Source organism: Drosophila montana, unplaced genomic scaffold (genome assembly GCF_035044405.1).
Source record: "Drosophila montana isolate Dmon_TW-CO22-7 unplaced genomic scaffold, ASM3504440v1 contig_3175_1, whole genome shotgun sequence".
NCBI classification, from domain to species: domain Eukaryota; kingdom Metazoa; phylum Arthropoda; class Insecta; order Diptera; family Drosophilidae; genus Drosophila; species Drosophila montana.
This window is the reverse complement of record NW_026998052.1, coordinates 300768-316750: the sequence shown is the minus strand read 5'-3', so window position 1 is coordinate 316750 and position 15983 is coordinate 300768. Positions and strand designations below refer to the sequence as shown.

General features: G+C 43.0%; 2 protein-coding genes across 3 annotated transcripts; both read right to left on the bottom strand.

Moving 5' to 3' along the window:
* Window positions 1–308: 308 nt before the first annotated feature.
* On the bottom strand, window positions 309–5317 carry Culd (CUB and LDLa domain). 2 transcript variants are annotated; one of them, XM_064686148.1, is made up of 6 exons: window positions 5020–5317; window positions 4519–4843; window positions 4052–4456; window positions 2235–2603; window positions 1471–2175; window positions 309–1386 (listed from the first exon to the last, which is right to left on the bottom strand). In XM_064686148.1, the coding sequence occupies exons 1-6, from the start codon at window positions 5215–5217 to the stop codon at window positions 602–604; spliced, it is 2787 nt and encodes a 928-aa protein (XP_064542218.1). In that variant the 5' UTR covers window positions 5218–5317; the 3' UTR covers window positions 309–601. The 2 variants fall into 2 exon arrangements, with proteins under 2 accessions (XP_064542218.1, XP_064542219.1); XM_064686149.1 differs by having other exon boundaries at window positions 1131–1400; window positions 5020–5315.
* A 157-nt stretch (window positions 5318–5474) lies between these two features.
* On the bottom strand, window positions 5475–7936 carry Idh (isocitrate dehydrogenase [NADP] cytoplasmic). The gene is made up of 2 exons (XM_064686150.1): window positions 7584–7936; window positions 5475–7002 (listed from the first exon to the last, which is right to left on the bottom strand). The coding sequence occupies exons 1-2, from the start codon at window positions 7677–7679 to the stop codon at window positions 5740–5742; spliced, it is 1359 nt and encodes a 452-aa protein (XP_064542220.1). The 5' UTR covers window positions 7680–7936; the 3' UTR covers window positions 5475–5739.
* Window positions 7937–15983: the final 8047 nt, after the last annotated feature.

The window sequence follows — 15983 nt, the reverse complement described above, 5'->3', positions numbered from 1 at the left end:
AAATTTTAAGTTCTATGCGAACGCTTTTAAACTTATTTTCAAAGGTCTACATAAGAACTTAATGAATACGTGTTTGATTTTTGAAATTCCACCCGAAACAGTGAAAAATTGGCGGAAATCAATTGTATAAAACTTATTTTACCAACCGATCGGCTTCAAACTAACTTTCAAAGATCTTTATGAAAATTAATTGGAGTTGTGTTTTACACTTTTCGCAAAATCCTTAAATGAAAAATGCGGGTCAAAGTTTGTCTAAACGCAAGTTTATTTTTGGGCTTCAAGCTTTCCATGTGTGGAAAACGTTGATTCCAAATGTTGTTTCTTAGTTCGATGGGCTTAAAACTAATTTTCAACTAAGTAAAATATAACTCGATATTGGATAGCGGAGTTTAAGATATAACGGGTAGACTAAAATTTTCCACGCGTGGAAAATGGATGGAAAATAAATATCTAAAATTAGAAGCACAAAGCTTGGCCCAGGTAAGGCTGAGATATGCCAGCTAGTAATAATAAGCTAAGATTTAAGACCAGTTCCTGAACAGCATCACACCAGGCATAATACTATCGTTCCATAATACTATCCATACATAATCAATCCACGCTATATGAAAAACAAGCGCTGCAATGTGTTGCATTCGACAGGCTCATTGCCATCCCGCTGCATGCTCGCATAGATCAGCAGATCCGCCGAGGAGCTGCGCTGCCTGAGGCGTCTTCTGGGGCCGCTGCCGCCGGCACGCGAGGCGCTGCTGCTGAAGGAGCGACTGCGTACGCGACGTCGCGCCACGGCGCCAAAGCAGGACACCTGCTGCTCCGCTTCGCTGTCGCTGGGCGGCTCCAGCGTCAGCTCTGACTGCAGGCGCGCACGTTTCCCGACGCTGTAGCTGGATGGATCGCGGGACAGCTCGGAGCCAAAGTTGCTGCTGCTGCGCTCATGCGGCATATTGGTGCCGTAGCTGAGAAAATCCGGATATGGCAGTTGCAGATCGTGCGCGGAGAACGCCTCCGGCGAGGAGAAAGTGTGCCGCAGACGCTGCACGCGACAGCGCTGGCCATGCGGCGTCTGCTGCACCAACAGCCAGGAGCGCTTCAGATGCGTATGCTCGGTGCAGTTGCTGGCCAGGCTCTGGTTGTTATGCGGCGACAAGCTCTGGTTGTCGCTTTCGGCTGTGCTGGTGGGCAGCCCTAGAGTGAGTGATATATTGAGTGAATCGTCTCGAAAGGCGTCGGTGCAGTCGTCCGCCGCGCTTGTGGGCGTGGTTGCCGCTCCAGCGGCTGCGGATAGTTCACGCCCAGCGGATAGCGATGGCGTGCCCGTTGCATGCCCCACGGATTGCTGCGCACCTGGGCGGGTGCCGGCCGGCGTGCCAGACGCGCCTGCAGCGTCTGCAAGTGAGATTCTGTAGGATAAATTAGCAGATGCCTGGGGCGGGGGCGACGGGAAAAGCGGCTGACAGCTAAATCTCTTACCACAAATGGCCGTGGCCAGCAGCATGCGCTGGGCCAGCTGCTGCTGCTGCTGCTGTGACGTCTGTGTCGCATCCTGGGCGGCGTCTGTGGCCCGCATCATGGCCGCCGCCGAGGTGCTGGGCTGTTCCTGATCCCGATCCAGGCTGCAGCTGCGATGCAGCGGCACTATCGATTGCACGGTGCAACTGCTGGGCGCCCGGCTGCAGGCGCGCTCCCGGCCACGCGGGCGTCGACGCTGGCGACGCGGCTCGCGCAGCTCCTGCTGCATGCCCACCTTGATGACCTCCTCGTAGTCGGGCGGCGCCTCGTAGCTGGGCGGCTCGTCCGGTGTGCGCTCCTCGTCCTGGCGATCGAGCAGCTCGCTTATGGTCTGCAAATGGCTTTGCAGCTCGCGCTGATGTCGCGCCCGCACGCCCATGCGATAGAGTATGACCATCCAGCCGGATAGAACGCCAAAGATGCCCAAGGTGCTGACTATGAATATCCCCGTGGCCGTCTTCAAATCCGGATACTGATCGATCTTGGGAAAGTAATAGTTGGGCTTGTGGGAATACCAGCGACGATCGTGATGCAAATGCGCCCAATCCTCCTCACAGGAGTCGGGCTCATCGCTGCCATCCCCGCAATGATCGAAGCCATCGCAGTGCAGCCGTATCGAGATGCAGTGATTGTTGCCGCACAGAAACTCCGAGCCGATATAGCAATCTGCAGAGAGGATCAGCAATTAGGGAAAGGGGTTGACAGTTAATCCTCCCTCCACTCACTCAAGTAGTTGAAGACGCTGTAGACAATGGCCAGCTTGGAGGACATGCCGAAGACGCCGCGCAGTCGTATATAGTAGCCCGTCAATATGGGCGCAATGTGATTCTCCTTGCTGAGTCCATTATTTGGCCACATTACATTCTCAATTTCCGTCGCTTCGGAGGTGGTGCCCTGCCGAATGATCAGCTCCGAGCGCGCTGCCATCCCATAAAAGTCATCCACACGCAACGATATGTGGGTCTTCATCATCATGTAATTGTTGCCCGGCTTTATAATCCAGATGCAGTCAAAGAGTCGCACATCTGTCGCGTTCTCGATCATGTTCATCATAGTAATGGCACCACCAGGTCCCGTAACCATGCCACCGCAGTCTGTTTAGATTGATTTATGGTTTGGAAATTGGTTTAAATTTGGGTTTCTTGGGCTTCCACATTTCGAAGGAATTTTGAGAGCTCCTAGATTAGTCCAATATAGACTTCCTAGTTGAAGTTCTGGGACTGCTTATCCAATTAGATTGATTGATTAACCCATCAGCTTAGTTTAGCTCTTGGGCTTATTTTTCTTTTCCAATATTTCATATGGATAAGATCCTAAGGTCCTAAGGTCCTAAGGTCCTAAGGTCCTAGCTAGCCGAATGGTTTTCCATGATAAAGTCTTAAAGTTCCAACGTTTAACTTTGAGGTTTTGAATTGCTTTTCCATTATTTCATTAGGGTTTTGAGAGGTCCTAGCTAGGCCTTAAAGGTCTGCCAACCATCCAAGCCTAACTTCTTTAGGTACTGACAACTATTTAAGCCGATCAGCTTAAAATATTCCAATTATTCTGGCAGAAATGCCAATCTTGAACACTTTTCTATTTCTTGAGATTCTGCTTTAGCCTGAAGAATAAAGAATACCAACTCAGGCTTTCGGGATCCTAATTTACATAGCACCCAACCAATCTAGACCATTCGACGGTGTGGCTTACTTAAGATCTTAAGACCCTAATGTTCTAAGATCTTATAAAACTATTAAATAGCCTTTAAATTGCTTGAGGTGGACATTGCAAATCTTCCCCCAAGACCTTAGTATTCTAATGGATATTATATTGTTATGTATAATATATATGTATAACCATTAGCCAAAGTACACGTTGTAAACTTAACCTTAAGACATTTGGATCCTAATGGAATGGAATCGTATCATCCTAGCCTGATGTTTAGCTTAAAACCGCAAAAATAAGCTCTTGTTTCTGGAAACTTTGACCACCCCAAGTCATTTTTTAGCCTAACCCATCTAGAATTATTTTCCCACTTAATGTTATTAGGATTCCTAATAAAAGTCACCACGTGCTTTATATCCTTATATTTATCCATGTACTCACAGAGCTTGTACCTATCTTACGACCCAATAGGATCCTAATGTATTAGAAGAACCAAATAACCCAAACATAAGCTCTTCAGATCCCAATGCTCTTTGGAAAAAGTCAGCTAAACTTAAAATCCTTCAAGTATTTCGCTATCCCGCTCCTGTTATAAAATGTCCCCCATTAAATGCTATTTGGATCTCTAACGACAATCTTTCATTATTTATATGCATGCGGTTCTCAGAGAGCTTGTACCTCTTACGACATGCCCTAAGCCCACTTACCCCAGCAATATCGATCCGATTAACAAACTAGACTACGCCAAACAGACGTCCAGTTGCACTTAAGCGCGCCTGCCTTGACATTGAAATTTATATAAGAACCACCTGACGCCCCCCTGCCCGAGACCGTGCTCAAATCAATATGACGACAATTGCAGACCCTCAAGTGCGCCCAGCCCCCGGCCGTTGCTTACCCGTGTAGGGCACCAGTCGCTCGTCCTTTAGCTGCTTGGATGAGACAAAGCTGACCTCGGCGCGAAAGCCCACGCCCGATGCGGAATTGCCACGAAACTGGAGCAGCAAAGATTTCCCACTGCTCACGGTGATGGGCGGACGGAAGTGTTCGCCCGTATAGGAGTCCAGCATCTGGCCGTTGGAGTCAAAGATCTCCAGCGTAGAGGCTAGACCCAGCTGAAAGTCGGTAAAGTCCAGACGCACCTGACAATTGTCCGCCTCGCAGGTGAGTATGTGCTCAATGCCATAATCCCGCGGATAGGCCATTGGGAAATAGGGCGTCGATATGACCTGCGGCAGGTACTTGACATTGCCATTGCCAACGATGGACTGCTTGGGCGAACCGCTGACAATCCTCACATTACCTTTGGATTGGATTTAACCGGTTTAAAAAAGAAATCCTTGCTAGAAATCACCGTAATCTTACGCTCCGAGAAGTACTGCAGCGAGAAGACATGCGCATTGGTGGCCCTGTAGAAGAACTTGAGCTGCAAAGTCCGGGTCTTGCTGCGGAAGACCTTGCCATCGCCACAGAACTCCTGGCCCGAGATGGTCGTGTCATAGGGCGGCTCCGAGAACTGTATATGCTCGCAGGGACACATGTTGGAGTTCGTATTGCTGCAGCTCCTGGAGAAGTTGGCGTGCGTAAAGGTCATACGGATAACGCACTCGGCACAGGTTACCAGTTCCAGATTGCATTGGTACCACACATCCACCGCAGTCAGATCGTTCCTGAGGCTCAGAGGCGAGCTCTGTGCGGAAAGGAATACGGATGTAGGATATAGTCATGGTCAGACCTTGAACCGAAAGTAAAACTCTTTGAGGGAGACCCAGCCCCAGAGCCTAAGTAACCTAAGCCCGTGAAAAACTAGTTTCACGAACCGATCCGCAAGGCAGGAAGCTGGTTCGAACCGCCCGAAAGACTCACTCGATAGGCCGTGGTGCTGACATTGCGTGCATGCAGCTCGCCGCGTTCGCCCAGCTCCAGGAAGTGTCGCCTGCCGTTCCAGTGATTGCATATGTCCAGATCCCGATAGCTATTGGCGGGATATGCAGCGCTGGGCCAACTACTAAGTGCCAGCACATAGGCCAGGCAATAGCCATAGCCGACGGCTTTGGCCAACATTGCGCGCTGCTCCTGAGCTGTCGGTTTGATATTGTTCTCGTCTATTTTGAAACGGATGCGTTGTGCACGAGCGTCGCGGCAAGACTAGTGTCAGCTGCAGCTGGGCCGTCAAATCCAATAAGCTGAGCAGCTCAAGAGCTCGCAGCAGAAGCCGCACAAGTGGCCCACATAAGAGGCGACGACAATAACAGAACGTTTTGTGGGCGGGCGGCGGGGTTAAAGACCTCGCTTAGTGAACATAACATAGGCAAACCGAGTTTTGGCGGTATAAAAAATATTTATTTAAAACAATTTTTTCCGTTTCACAGAGTTTTTGGGGTGGAAGAAAGGCGGAAAGCACATTTACGCAAGCTTTGATGGGGTCTCGCAGAGACAAAGAACATGGAAAGACATGGACATGCAGAGAGTAGAGTATAAAAACGAGCCAAATATTGAGGACACATTCACATATACTATGTACAGCCAAATATGACAATGAGGACATGAATGAGTGTTGTTTTTTTTTTTTCTTGTGTTGTGGACTTAAATATGCGATGCCTGGCTCTGCTTGGAACTCTTGGCAATGGCGGACTGCAGGTTCTTGGCCAAGGTGTCCATGAACTCGAAGGTCTCCTGGTAGTCCTTGCGTTCAACAGCATTGATGCTGCCCTTAATGCAAATGGCCAGATCCTTGGTCATGGCGCCGCCCTCGATGGTATCGATGCACACCTGTTCGAGCGTCTCGGCGAACTGCTTGAGCGGCTGGTTGTTGTCCAGCTTGGCGCGATGCAACAGACCACGGGTCCAGGCAAAGATCGAGGCAATCGGATTGGTCGACGTCTCCTTGCCCTGCTGATAGAAACGGAAATGACGCGTCACGGTGCCATGGGCAGCCTCTGCCTCCACGGTCTTGCCATCGGGGCACAACAGCACCGAGGTCATCAGGCCCAATGAACCGTAGCCCTGGGCAACGGAATCGGACTGCACATCGCCATCGTAGTTCTTGCAGGCCCAGACAAAGCCGCCCTCGGATTTCATGCAGTAGGCGACCATGTCGTCGATCAGTCTGTGCTCGTACCAGATGCCGGCGGCCTCGTATTGCTTCTTGTAGTCCTTGTTGTACAGCTCCTCGAAGATGTCCTTGAAGCGACCGTCGTACTTCTTGAGAATTGTGTTCTTGGTGCTCATGTACAGCGGCATCTTGCGATCCAGCGCAAACTTGAACGAGGCATGGGCAAAGTCCACAATCGACTCATCCGTATTGTACATGCCCAGTGCGATGCCGGGGCCCGTGAAGTCATTGATAACCTCGTTAATGATGCGGCCATCGGTGCCCTTCCACGTGAGCGTCAGCTGGCCCGGACCGGGCACCACATAGTCGACAGCCTTATACTGATCGGCATGGGCGTGACGGCCGATGACAATGGGTTTATGCCAGCCCGAGACCAAGCGGGGCACATTCTTGCAAATGATTGCCTCACGGAAGACGGTGCCGCCGAGAATGTTGCGAATGGTGCCGTTCGGTGATTTCCACATCTTCTTCAGCTTGAACTCCTCTACGCGCTTCTCATCGGGCGTAATGGTGGCACACTTGATGCCCACATTGTACTTCTTGATGGCCTCGGCACACTCGATGGTCACCTTGTCTTCGGTCTTGTCGCGATGCTCGATGCCCAGATCGTATGTGTGCAGCTCGATGTCCAGGAAGGGCAAGATGAGCTTGTCCTTGATGGACTGCCAGATGATGCGGGTCATCTCATCGCCCAGCACATCGACAACGGGTCCGGCGCGTATCTTTTGCGACATCTGTGCGGAAGAGCAAATCACAGATGATGTCTGAGAGTTAAACATGGTTATCAATTTATGATATATGTATTTGACAAAGCGCGGGCGCTCAAATGTGGACATCACCTCTTTAAGCAAACTCTCCATTTTTATTTTTACAAATTATTCACTTTGTCCTACAATATGACAGTAAATTTCTATATGAGTCTTGGCTTTTTATTAAAAACATAAAAGTAGCAAAGCCAAAGTGAACTTTGATCGGATTTGAGAGGAACGAGTGAAAGCGTAATTAGAATATTCCGACTGCGCAATGCCTTGTTTCCAGTGTTAGAAAAGTCCAAAGCGGGGGAGAGCATTCTTTTTATATAGTAAATAATCAAAATAAATTAAAATCAAATAAACAATCAATAATCATCAAAAAATGGGTATTTAACTTGAACTTTGAAATAATCAGTAAACTGCCTACTAAAACTATTTTTATTTTTCTGGATTCTTCAACTTATCAAAAACTGTTAGCGTTCATCTACAGACAGCCATATGGTGTTATCACAATATCAATATACTCCAGTTCTCTTTGGGGAACAGTGTATCAAAAAACATACCGCTGCGGAGACGCCGAAATTCGCTTTGAGAGCGCTGCACAGAATCAGTTTCTGGGGCCCGCGGGCCATGTTGAGAGAGCGGCGTAGGGCAAACATGGCACAACTTTCCGTTTTAATAAAAGAATATTTTGCTCACTCAATATATATTTTTTTTATTATTATTCCAAGGGATAAGCGCACAACGAAATACACGTATTCTCTACGCTGAGCCAGACGCGCCGCAACTGATAACTGTAAACGACGAGCACCGTTAGTCGGCTAATAATCTTTAATGCACCAATTACAAATCCGTTGCGCAATCGCTGTTATCACAATTTTATACAACACAGTAGATTTTAAACGAGATAAGATTTCATGTGTTCTAGTGTTTTTTCTCTCAACAAGTTACAACTAGGGTACTTTTAATTTTAATTTCACTATTTGCAAAACGGCACACTAAATAAAAACACAAAGTGTGACCAACTAATCGTTATCTCATTTGCCGGGCGTGTTGCGAGCGAATGTCAATTAACTTTTTATATGCTCTCTCTCTCTCGCTCTCACTACTCATTCGTGTGTGCTAAAAGTTTTCCACCAGACACGCTGAGAGTGCTTTTTTATGACAAGTTCATGGCCACACTTATCAGACTAAATGTTGATAGCCTCGGCGATCTTTATCGATAACGATAGTTGACACTGTGACATTCAACAGTGTTGTATAAAGTCGCAACAAAATGCGGAGCTTTGAATTCGGCGCCAATGTGTCTGTTTTCTATTAGCGATTCTTATCAGCTAATTGAAATAAATTGTCACATCGAATTATTGCACAACCTTTCTGTGCAATTTGTAGCATCTGGCCAGCTTATATAAAATAGAACAATGTGCTAATTGATATTTTCTTTATTTTTACACTGTCCAACTGTTTTCTGTATTAGTTTTGAATGCAAATTAACATACATATTCGACACAGCCTAATAAGCTTCAAACGTTAATTACTCTGATACTGGGCAGAGCAGCTCCTTTGCATGCCAAGTGGCGTGATTTTGTCTACTGAAAAATCACGCCATATCCGCGACTCAACAAGACACGCCTACAAATAAGAGAAACAAATTCGTTGTTGACGCTTTCACCAAATATTTTTACAGCAGCCAAGCTTTGAATAATACTTAGTGTAGACTATACATTATCAGCTGAAAATAGAGGACCCTACGCCTCTACTGATAAGATTTGGCATTGGTAATAAATGTATATGGTACGTGCAAAAGTTGACTATTACAATACTACGCGAGCCCCTTGAGAATTACTCGAACAATCTTTGTGACTTGCGCAAAAATGACTATGCATATGTTAAATGCGGGTTTTAAACTTTGAACGATAGGAAAGTGAAAAAAGTTACGCACAGGTGGGCCACCAAATGGCGACGTGTAAGTTATTCTCTATTTATTTCTCTACTCAGTATCTCTCTCCTCTTCATTTTCTTCTCTGTACAGCCGGCCGCCGACAAACCGGCTGCTCTGTAGAAAGGCAACAGAGTAAACAAGCAGATAAAACTGCATAAAAAAATAAATGAATATGTATGTGTGCCAGCATACATACATATGCATGCATCTATAGAAATATGCACACAAATGCGAACATGTGTTAAACATGTAGTTGTGTGTAGTTGTATTTGTGCGCTGGGGAAAGTTCAAGTCAAAGCGAACAGAAATGTGTAAGGCCAAGAGTGGAAGGCAGAGGTTAATCAAAGTATAAATAAACGCAACTTATTCATTAAAACACACCTTTCTACATTAATACCAGTTTTGCATTTGGAATTTTAGATTGGTTCTACTTGCGCACACATACTAATACACACACACACACACAATAAATACATTAAGTATCTTTGGCAAAAATTGCAAGTCAGCGTTAAATGTGTGTTTATCAGATAAATGACAAGGAGAAACCTTTGAGGTGCACCTGATAGACATCATTTATATAATAATTCTATGTTCGACTCACCTTATAGAAAATTAAAACTCAATTGCCGGTTGTGTAAAAAACGAACACTGGATTTCTTATTGTAGACGGCAAAATGGCGAACCACTCCCAATCAGACGCAACGTAGAACTTATTGGGAACGAAAACAATGGTGGGAAGAAGTGGTCTGACTGTGCGCGCGCGTGTATAAAGATAAGCCGCTAGATAAATACCAGTTTGGCGACCAGCTGTTAAAGCTTTAACAGCATGACAACAGCTCTGCGCGCTGGGCTTGGCGCTTAAAGCTGTTCACGCTGAGTGCCGTAGCAGGTAGCAATGTGTTTGGTCAGACCAAAGCCGTTAAGATTTTGAAATTGTATTCAATTTAAATTTGTGAATATCAGTTAAAGCTTTTGTTTGTATGAGGGAGTTGCAACGTGAAATTAATTTTTTGGATTAAGGGGTTTTAAAACTTTATTTTAAGACAAATCATAACTGTTTATTACTCTCAACTAAAAAAGAAAAACAGTAAATTTTCTCCGATAAAATTAATTGAATATTTCTTATAAATTTTCAGATTGATTTAACATGAAAATTAAATTTTCTTTCAGGCAAATGTGAAATATGGCGTAAAAGTGAAATGTCAAGCTATAAAATCTTCATGGAGTATATAAAAAATGGATGTGCAAATAAAAATTATTACTCTGCTGTGTTTTTTATTGCATTTTTAATGTGCGAAAGTGAAGTTTCTTGCGTTAAGTACGAAATATGCTTAAGGCGTATTAAAAAATAAACAAGATGCCATTAAGAGCACATGCGACTCTTGTCTATTCAATATGTGATTTATGCAAACGAATTCTAATAAATTCTGTCACGGGGCAGAGTAAAGTATTAAAAATAAATGCATTTATGCTAATGCATTAGCATAAGTCGGGAATTTGGTTGGTTTTTTGTGTGTGTTTTTTTTTTATCTGGCATGTGGCATCAAAAGCTTGCGACAATTCGTATATGTTTTTGATATCAACTTAAAGAAAAGAAATGGAAGAAAATGTTGAACAAAAAGAGTTGAGGTAAACTTGTCTAATTGGCGGGGCAGCATGTGCCGCTTTCTATTGTGCAATTAGATAATCGCCTGAACAAAACAAGATGTTATATAATCTAATTATAACAGGCTTCAATCGAGACACAAACTGCATTAAATAACAATTTGTGTTAAATAAAAATAAAATAAAATTAAATAAGAAATTCAAGTTATTGTACTTTATGTTAAATGCGCGCGTGCCGGCGAAACTATTTCATTTATTTTCCTTCACTTTTTTTTTTGTATAGCCCAAGTGGCGACAATTTGACAAGCGTGAACAGCTTGGAGCAGGCCGGAGACCCCGCCCCTGCTGCCGCCGCCCCTCTATTGGCCAAGTCAATGAACGTGAAATGGCCAACAGCAGTTGGTTATAAGTGCCTGGCCGTAAAAAGTGCGTGCCTTGTTTCTACAAGCATTTTGCTTGTTAATTTGATTGTTATGTAAAAAAAAAAGAGTCAACTAACACCAAACGAAATGAAAAACAGAAGCGATTGTGGGCCAAAACTAAACTAATTTTAATTTCAGTTCAGCGACAGTCGAAAGAAAAGTAAAAGCCGCCGCAGCAGCTATGCCAAAAATATTGGCTAAAAATAGTTTCTGTTGGGCATTTTGAAAGTGAGCGCCAAATGGCTGAAGAAGCTGCCCAAAACTGAAGCCGAAAACAATTTGCATAAATAACTAAAAGACTAAAAGACGTAAAAAGCAAATACAAGCTCTTTGGTCGTAAATTGTGTCCCACCTTTGTTGGTGTTGTTTTTTTCTTGATTTTTCTATATTATTTTGGGATATTTTGTTTTGTTTGTCTGCCACACACGGCGACTTTGACTTTGACTTTTCACTTGTTACACATACGCCCCGTGGTGCGCTGCGAATTTTTGACTAATGATTTATTTTGGGCAGCCTAGCTGCCGCACGTCGTCCAAATGGGCTGCTGCTGCGGCTGCTGCACGCCTGCAATAATAAATTACTTCCTGGGCCGCATTCCGCAGCAGCAGCAGCGGCAACAGCGGCAGCGGCAGCCGTTACAATTCTGAAGACGTGCTGCAGCTAAGCAACAAAAATATTACTATTAATTATATTGAATGGAGAAAGTCAATTTCGTCAAAGTGCCGGCGTCTGTGGCTTTTGTGCGCCATTTCTAAAGACGCAGCTGTCAGTCAGTCCGTCATTCACTCAGTCAGTCAGTCAGTCAGCCAGTCAGCCAGTCAGCCAGTCAGTCAGCCAGTCAGTCAGTCGCTTAGCCAGTTTCCATTTCAACTGCTTTCAATGGCTCGCAGCTTATCTTTGTGGAGCGTCGCATTCTTTTGAGGCGACTTTTGAAGATCTGCCTCGGCGTCTGCTTCTCCGGTTACACTTGATATTTTAATCGTATTGCCGATCATGTGGCATGTGTGGCACATATTTTTTTATTTCATTTCACCAAATCTGTCCGAATGCAAATGTCGTGCGTCAGCTTGAGAATGATACGTTTAGTTGTATACCCTGTAGAAAAACGTGTGAAGAGGTTGTCTAAAATAATGCTTTAAATATATTTAACTAATTAGCATGAAGTGTTAAGTTTTGTGGGATTTTGTGACTTTTTTTCACAATTGATCTCTTTTTTCTCTAATTTATTTCGACTTGTCTTGGGAATCGTTATCAGGTCTTCAAAAAATACATATATTCATATATTTTATGAACGTTTATAAACTCTTATTTAACATTCGCAGATGAATTTTAAATATTCGATATTAACTTTCATTAAAACACAATTGATCTCTTTTTTCTCCAATTCATTTCTCGAAAATTGTCACCAGGGCTTTAAAAAAATATCTACTTATATATGAATGTGTATCTACATATATATAGACTCTTTCATATCGCATTCGCAGAACAATTTAGTATTAAATATTCGATATTCTTAGAGGCACATTAGTTACTGGACAAAATTAAATTGTGTTAAAAATGTAAAAAAAACATTTAAATGCACACAAAACACATTTGTATTCGAGTTTTCTAAGCATCAGTGTTGAAAAGTGTTTGTTAAAAGTGTTAAAAATGCAGGACAAATTGTTGATGGGCATAAAACATATATTTTTTCTAGACTCCTTAGTATAAGTGTTGATTAGTCTGAAAAAGTGTTGTAAAAATCAGCATATTCTTTAGACGCATATTTTGGTGTTATAAAACACAGTGCATATTTGTTTGCATATTAATCGTATGTTTTGGTGTATATTTAATTTAAAATCTTAGCCTGTAGGGTATCTACTGGTCAACTAAAGCAGCCAAATCTTATGTGGGCTTTAAGTTATTTATTTAGCGCTTGTTTCGATTAACAACAACAGGGCCCCGACACAAAGTTGATTTTGATTATGTTTACAGTTATGTCGTCTTTAAAGTTTATGCAAATTTATGTTAAGCTCAACGCGACAAATGTTGTCTCTGTGTGTGTGTATGTGTGCGTGAGCCTCTTGATGCTTTGGGATGTGGGTTAGGGCTACCGATTCACCCATTTGATTGCTCTTTAATTTGTTGATTTGTTTGCATTGTGCGACTATTTAACTGTTGTCGGGTCCAGCTAAAGAGCGGCACACGAGCAGTGAAAGGCGTTGCCAATGAACATGTGCCGGGCAAGGAAACCTTGCCAATAACTTGCAGCCAATGGCTTTCCAAAAACACAAAAATCACCATGCAAAAACGAAAGCCAAGCCAAGACTCACAGACAACAGCAACAGCGGCAGCAGCAGCAACATTTGCGTTCGTTTTTACTAATGAAGTGCAGCAGCCGTCGCCCATAATTGTTGCCAACTGACTTGGTTGCATACCAAATGTCTACTGGGTCAATGTATCGTAGTTGGCCCCAGTCCCCAATGCACGCATCCCAGCTGGAGCCAGCCCAGCCAGCTCGCCATCTAACCAGCGCGCGCTCTCATGTGAAAACAAGTAAGAATATTGCTGTCGGGTATAACCGACTGCGCAATACTCGTTCACAGTTCAATTCTCGCTTGGGTCGGTCTTTGAAGGAGCTTCATAGCAGCCTTCATGCCCAGGTTGGTTATTCCAGCTGCAAAACTGTCGAAGTTATGGAAGTTATTTTCCCTATGAGAGTGGGCGGATGTCTCATAGAATCTCCGATTCCTTAATGACATATATTCTAGATATATTATAGACCCAAATCTTATTAAGATCGCACTGCTATATTATATAGATCTTTAGGAAGTATCGGTCGAAAAATGAGTTTATGTATGGCAATGTATTCTGTTTTCCCAGATATTTTCATCAAACTCAGCATTTATCGTTGGGCAAAGGGTATTAAAACTTCGGCGTGCCGAAGGTATCCCTGTTTTCTCGTTAACATTAGATTAAGATATTTATTTTAAGCTACTTTTTTTAAGCTTTTTTCAATATTAGATTAAGCTATTAATATTTTTTTCAAACAACAGTTGGCAAATTTCTCTTGAACTGAGAGCATTCCAAGAATATTAGAATTAGACACAGATCAAGGCGGTCATTGGTCATAAACCAATATACCCTTTTCATCTTGCTGGGCGGGTATAATCATTAATGCGCTTTGCAGCCAGCCAAATTGCTTTGCGGCGGCTTTCACATGGTTCGGTGGACCTTTTGGACAACAGGTAGCCTGGCCTCTATTGTTTTGTCATCTAAATATGGCCAATAGCCAAATATTAATTCCAGCTTCCATCTGTTTATATGCAAATTTTCGCATTTGACGTTCTATCTGAAAGTAATTCGAGTGCAGCGCACGCGGAAATGTTGAAAGCCAATGGCCATGGATATTGTTAATAGAATTGAATACTCCTTGTGCCTCGCCTGCGGCAGGACACAAGGCTGCTGAGTGACGGGCAACAAGCGACCAGTTGATTACGGCAGCCGAGGAAACGGCGGAAACAGCGAGCCAGAGTTTTACATTAGAATTAGGTGCGCATTGCGTTGGGCGTATTCCCTGCGTATACCATGTGCATTAGTTGCCTTGTAACATTTTAGGAACTGCGTCTATTTATTAATCTCTAGAAGTATTTCCATAGATTATACAGCAATTCAATAAGTAAGCTACTATGGAAGCTCGACTGCAGCTGGACTAGCAATTAATTGTGAAGCTCTGTTTAGAAATGAATGCAAATATATAACTTAAAAGAGTTCAAAGCTTTCTTTAAATCTAATCCTAAATCCGATATACGGCTATTTGCTTTGACTGGAAAAAAGTTTGATTGATTGACTGATTGACTGTTAATTAGTTTTGTTGGGAAAACCCTTCTATGAAACTATTTGTTTACCCTTCGAAACGCTTCAGACTCATTATCTAAGTTCTTTGTGCTGTATGCATTTTTGCAAGTTTCAGGAGGGGGAGAAGGATTTTTATTTGAGTATTTATGAATATCTGTATATGATGGTTTATATCTGTGAATGTATGAATGTTTGCATGCATACATGTACGCATGTGTGCATGTATGCATGTGTGCATGCCAGCATGTATATATGCATGCATTCATGCATGTGTGCATGTATGTATATATGTATGTATGTATGTATGTATGTATGTGTGTATGTATGTATGTGTGTATGTGTGTATGTATGTGTGTATGTGTGTATGAATGTATGTATATATGTATTTATGAATGGATCCATGTATGTATCTATGTATGCATGTATAAATGCATGCATGTATGTATATATGCATGCATATATGTATATATGCATGTATGTATAGATGTATGTATCTAAGTAAGCATGTATGCATGTACGAAAGTATTCCGCTGAGCAGCAAACTAAAACAAAAATTCGTTTTAATGTTGCCCTACTATTCGATTCTCATAAATTTAAGTAAGCCTTGCAGGTTTTCATGCTTTGAAAGTAAGGGAAGTGTTAAATTGCCAAGTGTATTGGCAATCTACCAAACTTTAGTTGTGTATGTGTGTGGATGTACCTATGAATGTTTGCATACTTGTATGTATATAGGTATGTATGCTTATGTGAAAAAACACATGTACTCTGTAACCAAATGTAGACAAATTTGACCTTTTTTATACAAAACATTTGCTTAACGTTTGCTTAATGTAATCGGAAACTGGCACAGTATGTTAGCTCAGCATCTGTGTCAGTTCAAGGCATTTCGCATCAGACCTAATCAAAAACCAAGATATCTTTCTTGTTTTGCATTTTATGTTCGCCGATATCAAACAGCCAACAGGCCGAGTTGTAAATGAATTGGAAATTGGCAATCAAAATGCCATGCTTCCATGTTTCCCATGCAATCATCATTTCTCAAATTGTTTGACGTTGCCTTGAAATTAAAACGACACTCGAGTGTCTGGGACTGTTTGGAATTAGTTTTAGTTTTTCTTTTTTTTTAGTTGTTTATTTGGCACAATTGGAAATTTAAA

Bases quoted from the DNA above. Each gene is read 5' to 3' on its own strand.
- Culd (XM_064686148.1), bottom strand. From the start codon at position 5,217: ATGTTGGCCAAAGCCGTCGGCTATGGCTATTGCCTGGCCTATGTGCTG. The intron at 4,457-4,518 runs GTAAGATTACGG...TCCAATCCAAAG, and splicing joins GCTGCAGTACTTCTCGGAGC to GTAATGTGAGGATTGTCAGC. The intron at 2,604-4,051 runs GTAAGCAACGGC...CAATCTAAACAG, and splicing joins GCGACTGGTGCCCTACACGG to ACTGCGGTGGCATGGTTACG.
- Idh (XM_064686150.1), bottom strand. From the start codon at position 7,679: ATGTTTGCCCTACGCCGCTCTCTCAACATGGCCCGCGGGCCCCAGAAA. The intron at 7,003-7,583 runs GTATGTTTTTTG...TCTTCCGCACAG, and splicing joins ATTTCGGCGTCTCCGCAGCG to ATGTCGCAAAAGATACGCGC.